Source organism: Meles meles, chromosome 20 (assembly GCF_922984935.1).
Source record: "Meles meles chromosome 20, mMelMel3.1 paternal haplotype, whole genome shotgun sequence".
NCBI classification, from domain to species: domain Eukaryota; kingdom Metazoa; phylum Chordata; class Mammalia; order Carnivora; family Mustelidae; genus Meles; species Meles meles.
Genome location: NC_060085.1, coordinates 60,433,293 through 60,454,173, shown reverse-complemented (window position 1 = coordinate 60,454,173; position 20,881 = coordinate 60,433,293). Strand labels below are relative to the sequence as shown.

The 20,881-nt window shown below is 49.8% G+C and overlaps 1 protein-coding gene across 1 annotated transcript in view; it reads left to right on the top strand.

The window, feature by feature from the left end:
- Positions 1-20,881, top strand: part of CFAP100 (cilia and flagella associated protein 100) — a 53,493-nt gene that overhangs the window by 6,904 nt on the left and 25,708 nt on the right. The window contains exons 3-9 of the mRNA XM_045991345.1: positions 5,817-5,891; positions 16,011-16,111; positions 17,523-17,715; positions 19,354-19,421; positions 19,505-19,668; positions 19,877-19,957; positions 20,400-20,581. Of these exons, the coding sequence (XP_045847301.1) occupies positions 5,817-5,891; positions 16,011-16,111; positions 17,523-17,715; positions 19,354-19,421; positions 19,505-19,668; positions 19,877-19,957; positions 20,400-20,581 (864 nt within the window). The remainder of the gene's footprint in view (positions 1-5,816; positions 5,892-16,010; positions 16,112-17,522; positions 17,716-19,353; positions 19,422-19,504; positions 19,669-19,876; positions 19,958-20,399; positions 20,582-20,881) is intronic.

The window sequence follows — 20,881 nt, the reverse complement described above, 5'->3', positions numbered from 1 at the left end:
ATATTACTCAGCCATCAGAAATAATGAAATCTTGCCATTTGCAACAACATGGATGGAACTAGAATGCACTGTGCAAAGCAAAATGTGTCAGAGAAAAACAAATACCATACGGTTTCATTCATATGTGGAATTTAAGAAAAAACGAACAAAGGGAAAAAAAGACAAAGCAAGAAGTGGACTCTTAACTATGGAGAACACCCGGATGGTTGTTACCAGACCGGGGGGGGGGGGGGGAGGGGGGGATGGGTGAAATAGGTGATGGGAATTAAGGAGGACACTTGTCATCATGAGCATGGGGTGAGGTGTGGAAGTGTTGAGTTGCTGTATTACTCACCTAAAACTAATATAACACTGTATGTTAACTAAAAAAAGAAAAAGAAAAAAGCAATCAGGAATACACCCTGTAGATAGATCAAGGTAATGAGAACGATTGAAATGTAAAGGCATAATATAGACATTAAAATTGACATGCAAATAAAAGATAAGTAAACTGTCTCACTACTGCTCAGGTGTAGCAAGATCAGCAGACAAGGGGATGGCTGCCACAGGAAAGATAGTGTGTGATCTTCTCAGATCCCTAGAAATAGGCGGCAGGGCCACACTGGGAAGGACCAGGCTGGGTCAGACAGAGGCAGAGAGTATGGGGCACTGTGGGCAGGAGGCTTTGTCGTGATTTCCTTGGGAAGGAGCAGGGGATGCAGGGTGTGCAGGCTTAGGGTTGACTGGTTTGAGTAATGTCAGGACTGTGGCACAGGGCTGTCCTGAGTTGCCTGGGACCTGGCCCTGGGCGACTAGAGCAGGGTCCGGGGGCCCTGAGTGTGAGAGGCTGACAGTGGAGGTGGGAGGTGGGCATGGGGGCTCTGGAGTAGTCCGTCTACATTTGTAAATCACCCTCTTGGACACCTCCTTCACTCTCACTAAGGGTTGGCCAACCCCAGGGTGGAGAGATGGGGACAGTCCCTGTGGGGTCCGTAAGACCCACGTACAGAAAGTACAAGACATCCTTAATGCTCCTGGAGCAGCTTCCCATCTTGGGAAAGAAGGTGACCCTACATAATAGCAGATGTGACGCATGCAAGAGAGGGGAGTGCCATCTCTGGGAGGGCAGGCAGTGAGCCTCTGTCCTGGAAGTGGGGGGAGGTCAGGGGGCCAATAACAGACAAGGGAGATGTTGACTGATGGGGCTTGGACTCCTGTGCAGTGAAAAAAGCAAAGGGTGTTATTGCCTGTGGGAAGGTCGGTGAGAGTCTTCAAGTGGCCAGAGGGTAGCAGGGAGGGATGAGGCTGGGAGCGAGATGAGAAGCTGCAGAAGTCGCTGCGTGAGATCACGTAGGGTCTCCCAAACCCTGTGGATTGCGGTCCTGGACCTCCCAAGCCTGGGATGCCCCTGAAGAGCGGGCTGTGTAACAAATTACCTCAAAACTGAGTGGCTTAAAACAACAGTAAGCATGAGTTAGCTCAGTTTCTTTGGGTCAGGAGCTCATGAGGGGCTTGGCTTGGGGATTCGGGCCCAGGGGTCTCCTCCGTGGTCACCGGAAGGCTTGACCAGGGCTGGAGAATCAGTTCTGGGCAGGCTTAGTCATGTGACCATTGACTCGGGCTGACCCCCTTCAGAACAGGTGATCCCAGAGGGGCAAGGCAGGGCACAAATGTCCTCTCTGGCCTTGCTTGTGAAGTCCCACGCTGTCACTTCCGCAGCCAACCACACAAAACAGCCATGATCTGTTGCTGGAGGGGCACTGAAGGTTGTGAGTGCCTGGAGCCCGGGGACACTGGGGGCTGTTTCAGGTGCCGGCCCCCGTGAAGGAGGTAAACACACCAGTGGTTTTGTGACTTGTGTTTTAAAGTGGTCTGCTCTGGGGCACCTGGGTGGCTCTGTTGGTTATGTGTCCGACTCTTAATTTTGGCTCAGGTCCTGAGCTCAGGGTGTTGAGATGGAGCCCCGCCTCAGCTCCGTGCTGGGCATGGAGTCTACTTGGGAGTCTCTCTCCCTCTGCTCCTCCCCTCTCTCTCTATTTTCCTCTCTCCACCCCAGCTCAAAAAAAAAGGTCTGCTAGTCTGCTCAGCGTGGTCAAGTCTCTTCATACAGCTTCGTCTTTGGGTTTTGGTCTGTGTCTCTCATTTGCCCTCTCATACCCAGGGATGGGCAAGGCTGCTACGGAATTGCCCCTCTTTGTTTCTTGGACCCCTCGATCACTCTGCTTGCGTCATACTTCTGTGTCTTGCTGGGATTCCGGTGGTGCCTGTTCCCCAGCTGCATGGTCCCTTTCCAACTGTGCACCTCCCCTCCATTCCCAGCCATCCCTTGAGAGCTGGCCAGACCTACCATGGCCACGTGCCTCCCCTCCCTAACCCAGTGGGATCTTGGCTTCTGTCCCCTCACCCCCACTACCAGTCTCACTCTGGGGGCTAAGACCTCTCCAAAGCCACCTCCCCCCAGACCCTGGCTCCTTCTTCCACCTTCCCCCCGGGGCTCTGGTCTTCTCAGAGCTGAGGGACAGCTCTGCAGGCCTCCTTGCCAAGCTCCTGGACCATCGGGGTTCCTCGGGCTGTCCCCGCCATCCTCTGTCTCGACCACAAGCACGGCCTCAGTTTCCATCTATTCGCCAATGACACATTTTCATTCTCTATTGTCCTAGTCCCCAGACCTCCATCAGGAGTGGCCTTCAGAGTCCCTGTTTGGCTGGCACCTGAACTCAGCACTTCCGCCTGAGCTCTGGGCCTCCCGCCGCCACCCCCCAACCCCTTCCTCCCTTCTCTGCCCCCTCAGCAAACAGCACCTGAGGCACAGGAGTTTATACCCAAGAGATGGAGTTACCCCTGTGCTCCCTTCTCTCCCTTGCCCACATCCTGTCTGGCACCGAGCCCCCCGGGCTCTCCTGAAAAGCCCTGCATCCACCCCTCCCTCCCACCCTCACTGAAGCCACCAGCCCTCTTCTGTGGGGGAGCGGAGGGGACTTGCAGGGGAGAGGACAGGCTTGCCAGTGTGCAGGGGAGGGGCTGAGTGAGTCCCAGGGTGAAGAAGGGAGATGGCCAGGAACTGGGGCCTATGATGGTGGCCCAGCCCTCTTGTAACTGGAATGCAGAGAAGGTGGCTCAGGGGAGTAGAGGGGGAGAGACCCCTGGCTGCTAGAGAAGGAGCAGGTCAGCCGATGGCTTCCCTGGGGAGCTGTCGTTTCCCACCCCGATGGGGTACTAAAGTTTTATCACTTCTTATGAGGACATTTTGTACCCAGTTCACCTCCCGTGTCTTTCTTGGAGAATTTTTCTAAAAGAAGGCTCACATTTTAAAACTTCTTAATCTGGGGCGCCTCGGTGGCTCCGTCGGTTGAGCATCTGCCTTCGGCTCAGGTCATGATCCCAGGGTTCTGGGCTCGAGCCCCCGTGGTTGGGTTCCCCACTCAGTGGGGAGCCTGCTTCTCCCTCTGCTTCTCCCCCTGCTTGTTCTCTCTGTCTATCAAATAAATCAATAAAATCTATAAAATTTTTAATTTAAAAATTCAGTTCTGTTAAAATACTAGAAGAAAACAGGCGTTTTTAAATGTATTTAACCTTCAGATGCAGAATCTCTTTCTAAATAAGACCCAGAATGCCGAAGCATTTCACTAAGCAAACGTGAAAATGTCCCGTAAGGAAAACACATGAGAGACAATCCAAAGGAAACTGTCACTTCAGCTGGAGCAAAAATATTTTTAGCAGCTCTGACAAACAAATGAGCTAGAGTCCTCTAATAGATAACAGTTCTCAAGATCATTTTAAGACTACAACATCCCTATAGTAAAATAGCCAAAGGATACTAACAGAGAAGCAAGTAGATAATTAACATCTGAAAAGACACACAATAGTTTCCGTAATTGAGAAGTGCAAATTCAAACTGAGATGCATTGATCACCTGTCCTACTGACAAAATTCCAGGTGTGTGGGACCCGGTCCTGCTCAACTGGGTAAGAGAGAGTAACCATTGCACAAGCTAGGAAATTGCGTTAAGACTGGAAACAGCCTCAGGGTCCACCACAGGACCTGGCTAAGGAGCAATGAGACTTGGACATGAGCAGATACGGTTTTGTTTGTTTGTTTGTTTGTTTTAACATTTTAAAAATTGGGGTCAACTATGTATACATAACAGAATTTACTCTTTGGGGGCATTTGTAAGTGGAACGTTCAGTTATAAGTACATTCATATTCGTGTGCAATCATCCCCCCCACCTGTCTGCAGAACTTTTTCACCTTGTAAAACTGAAACTCTATCCCCATTGAACACTAACTCCCATCCCCTCTTCCGTAGCCCCCCGCACCCACCATCTTACTTTCTATGTGTAATCTGATGACTCTAGGGACTTCACAGAAGTGGTCCTTTTGTGACTGGCTTCTTCCCTGGGCTCAGTGTCCTCAGGGTTCATCCATAGTGTAGCATGAAAGCAGATGCATTGTTCAGTGAAGAAGTAAGGGGTGTCTAAGAATGTGTGTGCATGGGGTGCCTGGGTGGCTCAGCTGATTGGGAGTCTGCCTTTAGCTTGGGTCATGATCCCAGGGTCCTGGAATCGAGTCCTGCATCAGGCTCCTTGCTCGGCAGGAAGCCTGCTTCTCCCTGCCTGCTGCTTCCACTGCTGTGCGCGTGCTCTCTCTCTCTCTCTCTCTGACAAATATATAAAATCTTACAAAAAAACAAAAAAGAATCTATATGCATAAAATACCTCTGGTTAGGTGAACAAAGATCCATCTGATAGTGTATTCATAGTGGCCTGTCGTATCAGTGTTCATCCTAACACATCAAACGACATTGTTAAAAAGGTCTGCTATGTCTGCACATCATTTTTCCAATTAAGAAAAAGCTGAATTTTATTAGAGTTTGAGTTTGTTTGTTTGTTTGGGTTTTAGTCTATTTAAATAATAGAGGTATGTTCTGATTTTTATGATATGGTTGGTTAAATGTTGCTACCTGGAAATTGAACCCAAGTCACTAAGACAGAAAATACTCACTGAACAGCCTGTGCTCCTGAACTCTCTCCGCTGGCCTCACCACTCCCTACCGCCTCCCTCTGCTTACCATTATATATATGGCTTGACCTCTCCTTACCATTATAAATATACAACTTGACATGTAGGCCTTGGGATTTGGGGGCCCGTGCCCTTGACCTTCCTGCCAGTACCACAGCACAGCTGTTCCTCTTGTTCTCCCCACATCCCATCGCCCAGTTGCTCAGGGTCTGCCCTTCTCTATCATGTCCCCTACCTTGCGAACCCTGTCATCCCCTCATCATCCCAGGTCTCCTCCTCCAAGCTGGTCCGAAAGGACTGACTCCTTGAGCTCCACACCAGACCGCACCCCAGGCTCTCCAGCAGCCCCCACCCCTTCTGCCAGTGGCTGGCTGCCCTCCCTGGCTGGCATAAACTGGAATCGCCAAGCTACAGATTTTAACAAGAAAATGGGTGTCTCTGAATCTTCTGTTGTGTCTGAGGGAAACTCTGGGAGGCTCACAGCAAAAGTGTGGGCAGTGCCATGAGGCGGAGGGCTTGGGTCTGTGACCTCCCCATAAAACGGTCCTACGGTCCTCTTAAGGAGCAGATGGAAGGATGCAAAAGGGAAGGCACAAAATATGTTCTGTGTGCCAGGCGTGTGTACACATGGGCCCTTTTCTTGCACAGTTATGACAGCTTGCCAGCAAAGTCAGCATGATTATCTCAGATGTGGAAACGGAAGCTCAGAGAAGCTGAGCACCTTGCCAGGGCAACTTAGCAGGCCAGTGAGGATGCTGGTGCCCGAGCCTCTTCCCAGCCTCACACTGTGTTTACAGCTTTGCTTTGTCTCTCTCCAGAGAACAGCCTGGAGTCCCCAGACAACAGTTCTTCTTCAATCATTGAAGAAAAAAAGAAGAAACATGGGAAAAAAGGTAAACGTAGCCCTCAAGCTGGGAGCCGAAGTCTAAGTTGGTGGGAGTCAAACATCTCCCCTCATCAACATAAGTCTCCCATGCAAGTGGCAAAGGGAAATGCTTCTATTTCCATTAGGAACTGGGTGATTGAGACCTGAAATAACAGTAACATGAACAAAGTATGATTTGTTTTTCTTCCAGTAATGGGAAATATGGGAGGCAGTCCAGAGCTCCATGAGGGTCTACAAACAGCAGTTCTAAGAAAGTCTTTCTGCTCCACCAGTTTTAGCCTTGGGGTTTTCAACTGCAAAGTTATCGTGCAGTCACAAAATGGCTGCTGCAGCTCTAGCCATCACATCTGATTTCAGATAAGGAGAAGGGGTAAAGGGAAGAGCAAAACTGCACACCAGCCAACTCAGCCCTCCCTGGAAAAAGAGCATTCCCAAAAGCCCCACCCAGCAATTTCTGCCTACATTCCAATGTCTAGAAATTTGTCATGTGGCCATCCGTATTTGTAAAGGAGGCTGTGAAGTATAAGTGTTCAATGAGGCACATTCAATGAGGTTGCCAACTATCACGAGGAAATAGGGTAGGCAGCCAGCTGCTCATACTGCTTCCTCCAAGCCCCTGCACGGCCGTTCATCCCTCTAGCTCCTACGCTATGCGCTGACCCCAAGGCTTACTAGCCAGTTTGATGCTTCTGCAGAGGAGTGCAGATGTAAGCATGTTCCCTGAGCCTGTCTCTCGCAGGCTGAGTCCCCTCCCATCCAGCCCCCACCCCACTCTGTCCCCTCTTGCTTTGAATTATGACAATCCAAACATGCTCAGAAGCAGAGACCAAAATGCAGTGAACGAACGTGCCCATCACCAGACTGGATTTGGCCACATTTGTTGCATCTATCCTTTTAATTTTTTTTGCCAGAAATTTTTTTTTAATTTTTAACTCCAGTATAGTTAACATACAGTGGCTAAGTAATATTCCAGTGTGTGTGTGTGTGTGTGTGTGTGCGCGCGCGCGCTTGCCTACCACATCTTCCTTCCGTTCATCTATCAAGGCACATTTGGGTTGCTTCTATACTTTGCCAGAATATTTTAAAGTAAAATCCAGGCATGTCATTTCATCCTTATATCCCGCAACATTCATTTTTCAAAAATAGGGATGTTCCCCTGCAAGGCCACAATGAAGGCTCCCAAATGTCTCAAAAATGTCTTCCTAAGAAATAGAAAACCTGAACAGGCCCATAACCAGTAAGGAGATTGAAACAGTCATCAAAAATCTCCAAACAAACAAAAGCCCAGGGCCAGACGGCTTCCCAGGGGAATTCTACCAAACATTTAAAGAAGAACTAATTCCTATTCTCCTGAAACTGTTCCAGAAAATAGAAATGGAAGGAAAACTTCCAAACTCATTTTATGAGGCCAGCATCACCTTGATCCCAAAACCAGACAAGGATCCCACCAAAAAAGAGAACTACAGACCAATATCCTTGATGAACACAGACGCAAAAATTCTCGCCAAAATACTAGCCAATAGGATTCAACAGTACATTAAAAGGATTATTCACCACGATCAAGTGGGATTTATTCCAGGGCTGCAGGGTTGGTTCAACATCCGCAAATCAATCAATGTGATAGAACACATTAATAAAAGAAAGAACAAGAACCATATGATACTCTCAATAGATGCTGAAAAAGCATTTGACAAAGTACAGCATCCCTTCCTGATCAAAACTCTTCAAAGTGTGGGGATAGAGGGCACATACCTCAATATAATCAAAGCCATCTATGAAAAACCCACCGCAAATATCATTCTCAATGGAGAAAAACTGAAAGCTTTTCCGTTAAGGTCAGGAACACGGCAGGGATGTCCATTATCACCACTGCTATTCAACATAGTACTAGAAGTCCTAGCCTCAGCAATCAGACAACAAAAAGAAATTAAAGGCATCCAAATCGGTAAAGAAGAAGTCAAACTATCACTCTTCGCAGATGATATGATACTATATGTGGAAAACCCAAAAGACTCCACTCCCAAACTGCTAGAACTTGTACAGGAATTCAGTAAAGTGTCAGGATATAAAATCAATGCACAGAAATCAGTTGCATTTCTGTACACCAACAACAAGACTGAAGAAAGAGAAATTAAGGAGTCAATCCCATTTACAATTGTACCCAAAACTATAAGATACCTAGGAATAAACCTAACCAAAGAGACTAAGAATCTATACACAGAAAATTATAAAGTACTCATGAAAGAAATTGAGGAAGACACAAAAAAATGGAAAAATGTTCCATGCTCCTGGATTGGAAGAATAAATATTGTGAAAATGTCTATGCTACCTAAAGCAATCTACACATTTAATGCAATCCCTATCAAAATACCATCCATTTTTTTCAAAGAAATGGAACAAATAATCCTCAAATTTATATGGAACCAGAAAAGACCTCGAATAGCCAAAGGAATATTGAAGAACAAAGCCAAAGTTGGTGGCATCACAATTCCGGACTTCAAGCTCTATTACAAAGCTGTCATCATCAAGACAGCATGGTACTGGCACAAAAACAGACACACAGATCAGTGGAACAGAATAGAGAGCCCAGAAATCGACCCTCAACTCTATGGTCAGCTAATCTTTGACAAAGCAGGAAAGAATGTCCAATGGAAAAAAGACAGCCTCTTCAATAAATGGTGCTGGGAAAATTGGACAGCCACATGCAGAAAAATGAAATTGGACCACTTCCTTACACCACACACTAAAATAGACTCCAAATGGATGAAGGACCTCAATGTGAGAAAGGAATCCATCCAAATCCTTGAGGAGAGGGGCGCCTGGGTGGCTCAGTGGGTTAAGCCGCTGCCTTCGGCTCAGGTCATGATCTCCGGGTCCTGGGATCGAGTCCCGCATCGGGCTCTCTGCTCAGTAGGGAGCCTGCTTCCCTCTCTCTCTCTCTCTCTCTGCCTGCCTCTCTACTTGTGATCTCTCTCTGTCAAATAAAAAAAAAAAAATCCTTGAGGAGAATGCAGGCAGCAACCTCTTCGACCTCAGCCATAGCAACATCTTCCTAGGAACAACGGCAAAGGCAAGGGAAGCAAGGGCAAAAATGAACTGTTGGGATTTCATCAAGATCAAAAGCTTTTGCACAGCAAAGGAAACAATTAACAAAACCAAAAGACAACTGACAGAATGGGAGAAGATATTTGCAAACGACATATCAGATAAAGGGCTAGTATCCAAAATCTATAAGGAACTTAGCAAACTCAACACCCAAAGAACAAACAATCCAATCAAGAAATGGGCAGAGGACATGAACAGACATTTCTGCAAAGAAGACATCCAGATGGCCAACAGACACATGAAAAAGTGCTCCACGTCACTCGGCATCAGGGAAATACAAATCAAAACCACAATGAGATATCACCTCACACCAGTCAGAATGGCTAAAATTAACAAGTCAGGAAATGACAGATGCTGGAGAGGATGTGGAGAAAGGGGAACCCTCCTCCACTGTTGGTGGGAATGCAAGCTGGTGCAACCACTCTGGAAAACAGCATGGAGGTTCCTCAAAAGGTTGAAAATAGAACTACCCTATGACCCAGCAATTGCACTACTGGGTATTTACCCTAAAGATACAAACATAGTGATCCGAAGGGGCACGTGTACCCGAATGTTTATAGCAGCAATGTCTACAATAGCCAGACTATGGAAAGAACCTAGATGTCCATCAACAGATGAATGGATCAAGAAGATGTGGTATATATACACAATGGAATACTATGCAGCCATCAAAAGAAATGAAATCTTGCCATTTGCGACGACGTGGATGGAACTAGAGCGTATCATGCTTAGTGAAATAAGTCAATCAGAGAAAGACAACTATCATATGATCTCCCTGATATGAGGACATGGAGAAGCAACATGGGGGGGGGTAGGGGGATAGGAGAAGAATAAATGAAACAAGATGGGATTGGGAGGGAGACAAACCATAAATGACTCTTAATCTCACAAAACAAACTGGGGGTTGCTGGGGGGAGGTGGGATTGGGAGAGGGGGAGCGGGCTATGGACATTGGGGAGGGGAGGCGAACCATAAGAGACTATGGACTCTGAAAAACAACCTGAGGGTTTTGAAGGGTCAGGGGTGGGAGGTTGGGGCAACCTGAGGGTTTTGAAGGGTCAGGGGTGGGAGGTTGGGGGAACAGGTGGTGGGTAATGGGGAGGGCACGTTTTGCATGGAGCACTGGGTGTTGTGCAAAAAGAATGAATACTGTTACGCTGAAAAAATAAATAAAATGGGGAAAAAAAAAGTGGTCAGGATATGGCATGAAGACACTGAATTAAAAAGTGGTCCTAGGGGCGCCTGGGTGGCTCAGTGGGTTAAAGCCTCTGCCTTCACTCAGGTCATGATCCCAGGGTCGTGGGATCGAGCCCCACATTGGGCTCTCTGCTCTGCGGGGAGCCTGCTTCCTCCTGCCTCTCTGCCTGCTTGTGATCTCTGTCTGTCAAATAAATAAATAAATAAATAAATAAATAAATCTTAAAAAAAATTAAAAAAAAAAAGATATTATGCTAGGTGAAATTAGTCAGTCAGAGAAAGACAAATACCATATGATTTCATTCATGTGTAATTTAGGAAACCAAACAGATGATCATAGGGGAAGGGAAGGAAAAATAAAATAAGATGAAGTTAGAGGGGAAGGCAAACCATAAGAGAGGCTGAACTCTAGGAAACAAACTGAGGGTTACTGGAGGGGAGGTGGGGGGAGAGACATGGGGTCACTTAGGAGATGGGCATTAAGGAAGGCACTTGATGGAATGAGCATTGGGTGTTTTATGCAACAGATGAATCACTGAATTCTATCTGTGAAACTAATAATGTTAACTAAATTGAATTTAAATAAAGAGCTTATTACTTTAAAAAAAAATGTCTTCCTAGAGAAGATTCTTTCTAATTAGGATTCAGATGAGATCTGATCATCTTCCCTCTCTTTAAGTCTTGCAGAGTCCTTCCATCCTCCATGTCCTTCCATTTTCTGAGAAGTGGTGTTAATTATCCTATAGAATATCCCCCATTCTGTATGTGTCTGTTTGCTTCCTGGTCATTGTCATTTTTACTGAAACTATTCTTCTGTTCCTCATTTTTCCTTTAATTAGACATAACCCTACGTGCTTAGTATTCCACTTTGACCACCAGAATCCTTCCTACCTCCTTTCACAAGAAGCCTATGCTCAGGGGGTTCAGGTGGTGAACCTCAGTCAGATTCCCATCAGCCATTCACCCAACAGCTTCTTCTGCCCATGGATGCCTACATTGATCACTGTAGTAAGGGTGAGCAGTCTGGGTTTGGGTTTGGTTTCGTTTCTTTGCTAAGGTATAATTCATGAAAGGTGAAATGCACAAATCTTAGGTATACAGTTTGATAAGTTCCAATAAATGTATATAATTTTGTAACTTCTACCCCACTGTCTAGAACCTTTCCATCTGCCCAGACGTTCCCTTTGCCCAAGAGACAGCACTGTTCTGTAACAGTCAGAGAATCACTTTATCCTTTCTCAAACCTTGTATAAATGGGGCCACATTCTGTGCTGGTGCCGTCCTGACCTTGTTCGCTCAGCATCACATCTGTGGAATGCCAGTCACAGGACTCCCTTTGTTGCCGCCGTGTGTGTCTTCTTGTGTGCCTGTGTCAACAGTGTAGTATTCTCTCTGCAGTGGATGGACATTTGGGTTGTCTCCGGGTCTTCGATATTACAAATAATACTGCAATGAAAATTCTCGTACATGCCATTTAGGGAAAGAAGCACTCCTTTCTCCTGGGTGTATATGAAGGAGTGGAATTGCTGGTAGTATGTTTAACTTTAGTAGGTACCGCTGAGCAGTTTTCCAGAACAACTGTACCAGTCTACAGCCCCACCAACAGGTGTGAGCGTTCCAGATGCCCCGCACCTCTATGCTTTTACTATTATCTGGCCCTTTCGATATGTATTAGCATCTCGTATTCCCTGTGACCAATGAGGGTGATCACCTTTCCATATGTTCACTGATGACTCTGTGTTACAAAGTGCCTCCCTGCCTCTGCTCATGTTTCTACTGGGTTGTCCTTTTACTTGAATGATTTCTAGGAGCTCTTTACATATACTGGAAACAAATCATTCACCAGTTCTAAGTACGCAAATACCTTCCCTTGTGTAGTAGATTGCTTTTTCCTTTCTTGGTGTTGCCTCTTAATAAACAAACGTTCCTGATTTTCATGGAGTTCACTTTACCAGTCATTTTTGTATGGTTGGTATGTTTTGCGTCCTGTTTCAAAGCTCTTTGCTGACCCCTCCCCCGAGGTCATGAAGATACTGTATCTTATACAAGTTTTGTGTTCACTTTGCAATCAGACCTACAAATCATCTCTAATCTAATTGTAACCATTTTGTTGGTAGATTCTTCAGATTTTCTCCTCTACACTCAAATCACCTTGAGATGACATTATTTGCCCTTCCTTTCCAATACTGTGCTTTTTATATCTTTTTCTTGCCTAACTGGAGTGTTGATTAGAAATGCAAAGATGGGTATCCATGCCTTGTTCCTGAACCTGGAAGGGAAATATGCAATATTTCCCCCTTGAACTTTCTTGTAGATACCTGTGTTCATTTCATGGGGCTGTTGCACCACCAACTCGGTGGCTTAAAGCAACACAAATATGTTACCTTACAATTCTGAAGTCAGAAGTCTGGGATGAATCTTACAGAACTCCTTCCAGGAGCTCCAGGGGAGAATCTGCTTCCTTGCAGTTTCCACTTAGAGGCTCACATGTCCTTGGCTCCCAGCCCCTCTCTAGCTCCAAGCCAGCGGCACAGCCTGCTCGGTTTCCGTGACGTCACTCCAACCTCCGCTTCTGTCGTCACTCCTACTCCTCCCGTTTCTGGCCCTCCTGCCTGCATCTTAGTAGGACCCTTGTGATTACATCAGGCCCCTCTGTCTAATCCAGGACCATCTCCCACCTCCACGTCCTTCATCCCATCTGCAAAATCCCCTTTACCATATAAAGGAATCTAGTCACGGGTTTGGGGTTTAGGGCGTGGACATCGCTGGGGGCCATTTCTGAGCTCACCACGCTTTCCCTTATCAGATTGGAAAGTTCCCTCCTCTTCCTAGGTTGCCGTGACTATGATTTAAAATCAGTTTAGAATTGTATCAAACACTTTCACTGCATCCCTTGAAAAGATCATATCATTTTCTCCCTCCTTCTGATAATGGGGTATGTTCTGTGAAACCACATAAAAAAACCGTAATGGGGTGTATTCTGTGACAGTAAATATGAAACCAACTTGGCATTTGTGGAGTGACCTGCTTCAAGTGACCGCCAGTCTCGGTTATAGGCTCATCTTCCCATTAACAGATTTCCACTTGGAAACATTTCCCACTCACCGGACTGCACAGGCAGTTCCTGTTTTCAGAAGCCGGGCTCCCCACTGCTACTACAGGTTGAGCAGCTTACCTTTGCCTCTCTGTCCCTCTGTTCCTCCTCACCGGGAGTAACGGTATTTCCCACCTCGGGGTTGTTACGAACATTCAGTCAGGTGAAGTCTGGCCACGGTTAAGTGCTCCGTGCTGGCTAACTAGCATAATTAATGACTTCATGGGGCCGTGGGACATGCAGCCCACGCATGCTACTGCCCCGCAATCTGGGTACACCAAGACTCTAACTTTTCCCCGCATCTCTCACCCGAGCTCAGTCCTCACTATTCTGAATTCAGGACCCCTGCCAGGGGTTGCTGGAGGAGCACAGTGAGTGAGAGAGAGTGGGATGGGGGGAGGGGGCAAGCTGAGGCAGGTCTGTCCAGGTCCCTCGTGCCCCCATTGCTGCACTCAGAGCCGTGGCTTCCCTGATACCTTCCTCCCCCCAGCCCGGCCTACATGGACCATACCCCCCACTTTACCCCACCCCCATCCCCGCCACGTTCCCTCTTCCAACCCTCCCTGGCAACTCCTGCCCACTGCCCCCCGCCCAGAGCCATCCCTTCTTGTCCAGAGCTGTGTGCAATCTCTGAATGTGTGTTACCTCATTTCTGGGGACTGGGGTTGGCTTGGTAGGGGAGGCAGGCCTTGTGCCATGTGCACCATCCACACCTGCCTCCCCAGCCTCCCGATCCGGACAGAAAGGCCCTGAAGTCTCTTCCAGAGCCTCTCTAGCAGCCACAAAATCCGTGTATAAAAGAAAGTTGTGATTAGGTGTGGGACGAGAGTCCACACTCCAAACCCGCACAAGCCCATCCCACTTCTGTCCCTCCTCTCCGCAGGTCCCTGATGGCCCTGGGGCCAGCATCGCCCTGTGATCGCTCCCTGTCTTGGGCCGCCCCTTCTGCATTCTCCCGTCTGCAGAGGCCAGGCTAAGACCAACCAGAGGCTGCTGCGGGCTTCGTCCCCTCAGCGGGGTCTAGGAGCTGGTCATCTTTCTTTACTCCTCTCACTCAGATCTTTTTTTTTTTTTTTAAAGATTTTATTTATTTATTTGACAGAGAGAGATCACAAGTAGACAGAGAGGCAGGCGGGGGTGGGGGGGGGGGAAGCAGGCTCCCTCTTGAGCAGAGAGCTCGATGCGGGACTCCATCCCAGGACCCTGAGATCATGACCTGAGCCGAAGGCAGCGGCTTAGCCCAGAGTCACCCAGGCGCCCCTGTCTCTCTTTAGTCCTCTCACTCAGATTTGTAAACTATTTTGACAGGATTTCATTCTTAGAAAAAAATTTGAAAGAATAGTACAAAGATGTTGTAGACTTGGAGCTTTTCTGCCCCCTCCATATGACGGGTGCCAGTGAGCACTCTGGGGGAGCCGTCTAAGACTGCTGGAGTGGCACTAGCCAGAGAAGGCCACCCCTCCCGCTTCGGCTCTGGTTCACTCGGATAGCCTGCGCAGGTGGAGTCGGCCAACTTCTCCACTTTCACTCATTCATAAGTTCGGATCTCGTGCGGAGGTATTTGGAGGCCCTCAGAGCATGCCTTCAAATCTCCCTCACAGTCTCTTCTTGCTGGTGAGGGTGTAAAATGGGATAGACCTCCAGAAAGGCAGGTCGGCATAAGGCTCTGAAGCTTGGATATGCTCACAGCCCCGGCCCCTGTTCCCCCTTCAGAAAGTCGGTTGCCAAGAGCCAGCCTGTGGTGGCACAGAGTGCCCGAGGCGGCATGTGGCTGCCACGCTTGGTCCCCCAACATGCCCTGGTGAAGTCCTGCCTTACTGTACCCCTTTGTGATGGCGTACAGGGCTCTCACCGAATTAGTAATTTCCCAGGCATTTGCTGAAGGTGAAGTGTTTTTTTCTAAAGATGTGAAATTATTAAAAATAGGTGTTAGAAATTACTAGAAGCAATACCCCCAGAATGTCACCCACAGTTTTTTCAAAGTAGAGGCGTTATTTTGTTCTCTTACTCTTTTACTTCCAAGAATTTTTTGTTTTGTTTTGTTTGGTCTTACAAGGAACCCCGTTTCCTCTAAATCGAGGATAAGGGGGAAAAGCATCTATATTTTGAGGCCCTTAGTTTGGTGCCTCCTGCGTTCTGTCCCTGCTGAGCTGAGCAACAGGAACCTCTCCCTTACCCACAGGAGTAGGAGAGCAGCAGAGCTGGGGATCTTGGCAGCCCCCATCTCCCAAATTCCTGCCCTGCCCCCCTAGGCCTGAGGTGCTTTGCCTCACTCGCCCACAAACTCAGCCTTCCCCTGGGAAGCTCCTGGAGGACCTGCAGACCGGGGATGTTCACCTGGTGTGCCCACTGCCACTCTGTTTTGGAGCTGGCCAACCTCCTGCCAGCGGGCCCCATCCATTCCCGCCTCTTGCTTCTCTCCTCTACGGAATGGGGATTCCTGAGACTTTAAGTGAGAGGGGCCAGAGGTCTGAGACACAGATTGTGCTGGGTTCACCGGGTCTCTTTCAGATGCCCATGTCCAACTAGGTTCAACCAGACAGGTGGGTTTAGGGAGTTGGAAGGTCCAGGGTTGGATTTCAGGCACCGCCAGATCCAAGAGAACATTTGCCACTAGCTTGTGCTTTCAAGTTCCTCGTGCTGGGCTGGGGGGACGCCAGGACTCCCGAGGCACAGGCCACCATTTGGAAGAGCCAGCTCATCTCTCCAGTGAAGTATCTCTCTCCCCAGTGTCCACGATTGCTCCTGACCGTTCCGCAAATCCTTTCCACATGTCTGGAGATGTGGATTTCTTCTTGCTCAGAGAACAGGAGCGGAATAAGTCTCGCGCAGTGAGTATCTAGGACTGATTGCCCTTCTCAGAAGGATCCTTTATTTTGTCTATTTATTTAGAGAGAGCACAAGTCAGGGGGGCAGATGGAGAAGGAGAGAAAGAATCTCAAGCAGACTCCAAATTGAGTGCAAAGCCTGATGACCCTGAGATCATGACCTGAGCTGAAATCAAGAGTTGGATGCTCAACCGACTGAGCCGCCCAGGCGCCCCAGTGGCTCACCATTTTAAAAAAATCATTTCAAAGCCTGACTCACTCTCCAGTCTCTGACCTGTCCCACTGTTCTCACACGGTTTTATCACTGCTGTTCCTGGGCCTTGTCCAAGTGGGCTGTTAGAGGCTACTGGGTCCTAGCCTCCACCACGAGGCTTTACTTCTGCTTCCCTTGCACCGGAGGTCATCAGCTCCCGAGACTCTCCCTGTCCTGCAAGACCCATCTCAGACCTCAGGGACCTTCACATCTCCCCCAGGAGACCACCACCCTCCCAACTGCTCCAGCCTTGCACAATCCCCCTTGCTGGAATTCCTGGAAGCCAGATACACACACAAACAAGCACATAGGCGCACACACAGACACGCATGCCTCTCAGCAGTACCTGGGAGTCCTGGAGCCAGCCCCACCCCCAGCCCCTGCCTTGCCTGTCGCCCAGCATAGTCTGTCTTGGCTCCCCATCCAAGAGCCCCTTGTCCATTCTAACCCCTTGCAGCATGCAAGCAGCCCTGCAGCCAGGCTCGGGGAGGACTCACCCGGGGCATCTCCACCAAGAAGTGGTCAGCATGGGCCGTGTTTCTGGGACACACTCTCAGGGGCATGGGCATGGCCAGTGTTCCAGGCTCCCTCCTGGTCTGACTCTGTCTGCCCCAACTCAGGGCTCAGTATCTGAGATTCCTTGGACAAGTAGCTCCCACTGAGACCCAACCAGTGACCAAAGATACATCAGGAAATGTTCATTTTCCAGCCCCACTCCAGACCCCAGGGATCTTGACTTTCTTTTGGAAGCTCAGGTCTAATTTCCCTGAACCTTGGAGGGTCAGATTCAGCAGATCACAGTAAGTGTGAATTTCAGATGAAAGAGGAATCATCTGTTAGTGAGTATGTCCCTGCACTACTGAATGCCTCTAACTGGGCAAACGTGCTTCACCTGGGGACCCCGCCTTCACCCCGCTCTCTCAAAGTGCTTCCTGCCCACCTTCCTCTCAACCCGAGAGCCGTGTTCAAGGCATCCCAGGCGCTTCCACAGGCACACACAGCTCCACAGCCTTCCTGTGCAGCGACGGCCATGCAGGACCAGGAGCGCACCTCAATCCCGGGGCAACATGCTGAGGGGAGGAGGCTTGTCCTAGGCTTGGTGGGGGAGGGGCTAGAGATAGATGCTGGCCCCGCCCAACTCCACCTGGCCCCACCTGCCAGGAGCGGGAGCAGAGGACGACCCTGCAGGTGCACGAGAAGATGACCTACTCGTCCAAAGTGTCGGCCAAGCACACCAGCCTGCGTCGGGAGCTGCAGCTGGAGGACGCGATGCAAGACCAGGAGACGCGCGCTGAGGCAGAGCGGCTGCGTGCCTTCCACGACCACACGGCGTGGAAGCTCTGCATGACCAAAGGTGCCCCCTTTTTCTGGAGTTGGGTCTTGCCCTTCATCCTTTTAAAGTGCTTGGGGGGGGGGGCTGGGGCACAATGGGGAACGTGGGGGTCTTCCTGTCTGACCCTGCCTCCCACTGCCACACACATCGGTCCCAGATGGACTGCAAATTTAAAAGCCTTTGAATCCCAATATCGCCTGCATTTGGAATGTTACCGTGCACATGAATGCAGATTGCACTCGATGGTAAAGAGAGTCTGTCTGGCAAGAAGTTCCCTGAGTTCAGATCTCAGTTTCAGCACTGAATGACCTCGCCATCCTGGGTGGGCTTTTCAACTCCTTTGCACAGCAGTTTCCTCTCCTGGCCAGTGACAGTGCCGACCTCGTGGGTTGTATGATCCAACGTCTTTAGATGCTACATATAATTAGAAGGACCTGTATGTGCGTGTGTGTGCGTGTGTGTGTGTGTATGTGTGCTCTTATTAATTTTATGACCCAGCAGGAAATCTTGAGTGCAGAATATGCATTAACATTCTACCAGCCCAAACAATAAAGTCCTGGAACCCAGCTGGACTGCAGGTGTACTGAACGGGAATATTAATCAAAAAGACACCCAGCCTCCACGCCTGGCCCCGTGGCTTGCTCTGGGGTGGAGAGCCCCGAGCTCATCTGACACCTTTGTGCCCAGCTCTGTGTGAGCAGGAACAGCAGCACTGCAAGGTTTTCATTTCTGTCTCCTCCCTCTGTTCCTAAGATCGGGGAGAGGCAGGCTGCGTCTGGATGGGGAAGACGGGACTCAGCGGGTTTAGGCACAAGACTTGTCCTTATCGCAGATTTGACTTTCAGTGGGGAGCTGGGTCTCCTTGAGGTTAAGAGTCTTCCCACAAGGTGGGCCAGGGAGACAGAGGCCAAGCTGGGTCTCTGCCAGGCTTCTAGACTTAAGCCTCCCACACCACAGCATCTTCCAGAAAGGGGAGGGTTTAAGAGAGAATGCAGAGAGCCACCTGGTTCCATGGCCCTTTCCTCAGTTCCTGGCCTCTCCAAAGTCAGGGCACTCCTAGGCCTTTCTTTCCAGAAAGACGAGAGAAGGAGGCTCCCATGGCCCTTAGCCCCAGCTACGTTACCTCTCTGCTTGCCCTCCAGAAGGTGTTCCAGATGCCCACCTTAACTTCCTCCCACCTGGCTGAATCCCTGGTGTGCTGACTTAGCTTCTACCTAAATTGGATCCTGGGGGCTTAGAATACCACAAAAAGAGATCATGCTGACCCATTTTTCTCTCACCATCCTGATGCAGGTCCTGACCTAATAGGACTTTCGTTATTAGATCCAGTTGGATGAAATGTCCATGGCGGGGGTGGGGGGGGTGGGGGGGGTCCAGAGTCTTACTCCAGGGGAGAAGAGTGCTACGGCAAGAGAGGCTCGCGTCAGACATACGAAAAGACTCTGCACCTGGCCCAGTCTCCAGCCACTCGGAGTGCAATTCATAAACAGAGCCTTCTTTCCTTTTGCTGGAGGCAGGGCTCAATCTCCCAGAGTCCCTGTAATAACCTGGGCCTCCTCGCACAGCTGATGTCGGGATTGGCATCCCCCCCCACCCCCAGCCGGGTCTCTCTGGCGCTGCCCACCCCGCCCCCCAGAGGCTTTCCTCCTATCTTTGCAGAAAGGAAAATGGAATCTGATAACATGAACATCTACATTAACCAGAAGCGGCAGATATTCCTCATCCAGGTTGGCTCAGCTTCGATGCGCAGGGGGCCCAGGGAGGGGGCTCTCCCAGCCAGGAGCCTGACTCCCGCTCTGGTGGCCCTAAGTACGCCCTGGACATGAAGCGGAAGGAGATCCAGAGGCTGGAGATGCTGGCGGCCAAGGAGGAGGCGGAGCTGGAGGCGGCAGAGAAGTCCCTGGAGAAGGACGCAGCCTTGTTCGACGAGTTTCTCCGGGAGAACGACCGCAGCTCCGTTCAGGCCCTGAGAGCGTGAGCCCCCCCGCAGAGGGGCAGCCCGCGCGCTCCGACCCCGTGCCCCCTGGAACTCTGCACCTGCGCCCAACCTGCCTGCATCCGCCCAGCCGCCCCAGGGGCCCCAGGCGGCTCCCCACCCCCCCCACTCCCCCAAGGCAGTGTACACGCCCCCTTTTACAGTCTGCGATTGGCTCCCTGCCCCCACCCCCATCCCCACCCCCAGGGCTGAGAAGGAGACCAAAGCAAAAGTGGAGAAGATCATTGAGATCCGTGAACTGACCACCCAGATCATGAACATCAAAAGGTGAGCTAAAGGAGAGAGCCTGCCCATCCTGGTCTGCTGCCCTTCCCTCCACCCCTCCCCCAGGGCCAAAAGGAGCCCCAGCGCGCACAGACCTCCTGACTTCACCTCCCAGGCTTACTAAATAGCTTAGGGACTCATAGGTTAGGGACTCAAAGCCTGCCAGATGCAGCTGCCCATTTTACGGATGAGATGACAGAGGCCAAGAAAAGATTCAGTGACTTTCCCAAAGCCTCACTAGGAGGCAGGGCTCACTTGGCACACAGAGTCGCCGGGGTCCCATTGGTCCCCAGTGGGGCAATGTCCTCTCCTAAGCACCGCTGTCCCCAGGAGAACAAGGAGCACGCCAGACTTGGCTAGGCTTGGCCAGGCTTCAGGGGCAGTCCCCTCTGGAGGGGTGTCCCAGCAGGCAGAGCCTGACCTCACCACCCCGTCCCGGGTCTAGTGAAATCTCCAAATTTGAAGACACTTTGCAGCATTACAAGATCTACAAGGACTTCCTATACAAGCTGTCGCCCAAGGAGTGGTTGGAAGAAAAGGAGAAGAAGCAGCAGGATCTCAAAAAGACCAAGGAGGCCACCGAGCCCCCAAACGAGAACATTTCATTCTCCACCAGAGGGGACAAAGGTAGCAGAAAAGAGACAGCCAGTCCCTGGGTCCATCTAGGGCACGGAGACCCACAGGCTGGGCCCCTTCCATGCTTCGCAAAGCCCCAGCCAGAGGCAGTAAGTGCCCCTTGGGGCCTGGTGGCTCAGCCCACACGTCCAGTCAAGGAAGGTAGGGCCTGCTCTAACTCAGACTCCAGGCACGTTCCTCCCATGCATATCTTTCTAAAACTAAGGGGAGGAGGGCTGGGAGGATCCTGGGGAGCCCTGTGCCCTCAAGCAATGTTGCTGAAGTTCTGGCTCCAGCCAAAGCCATCTGGAA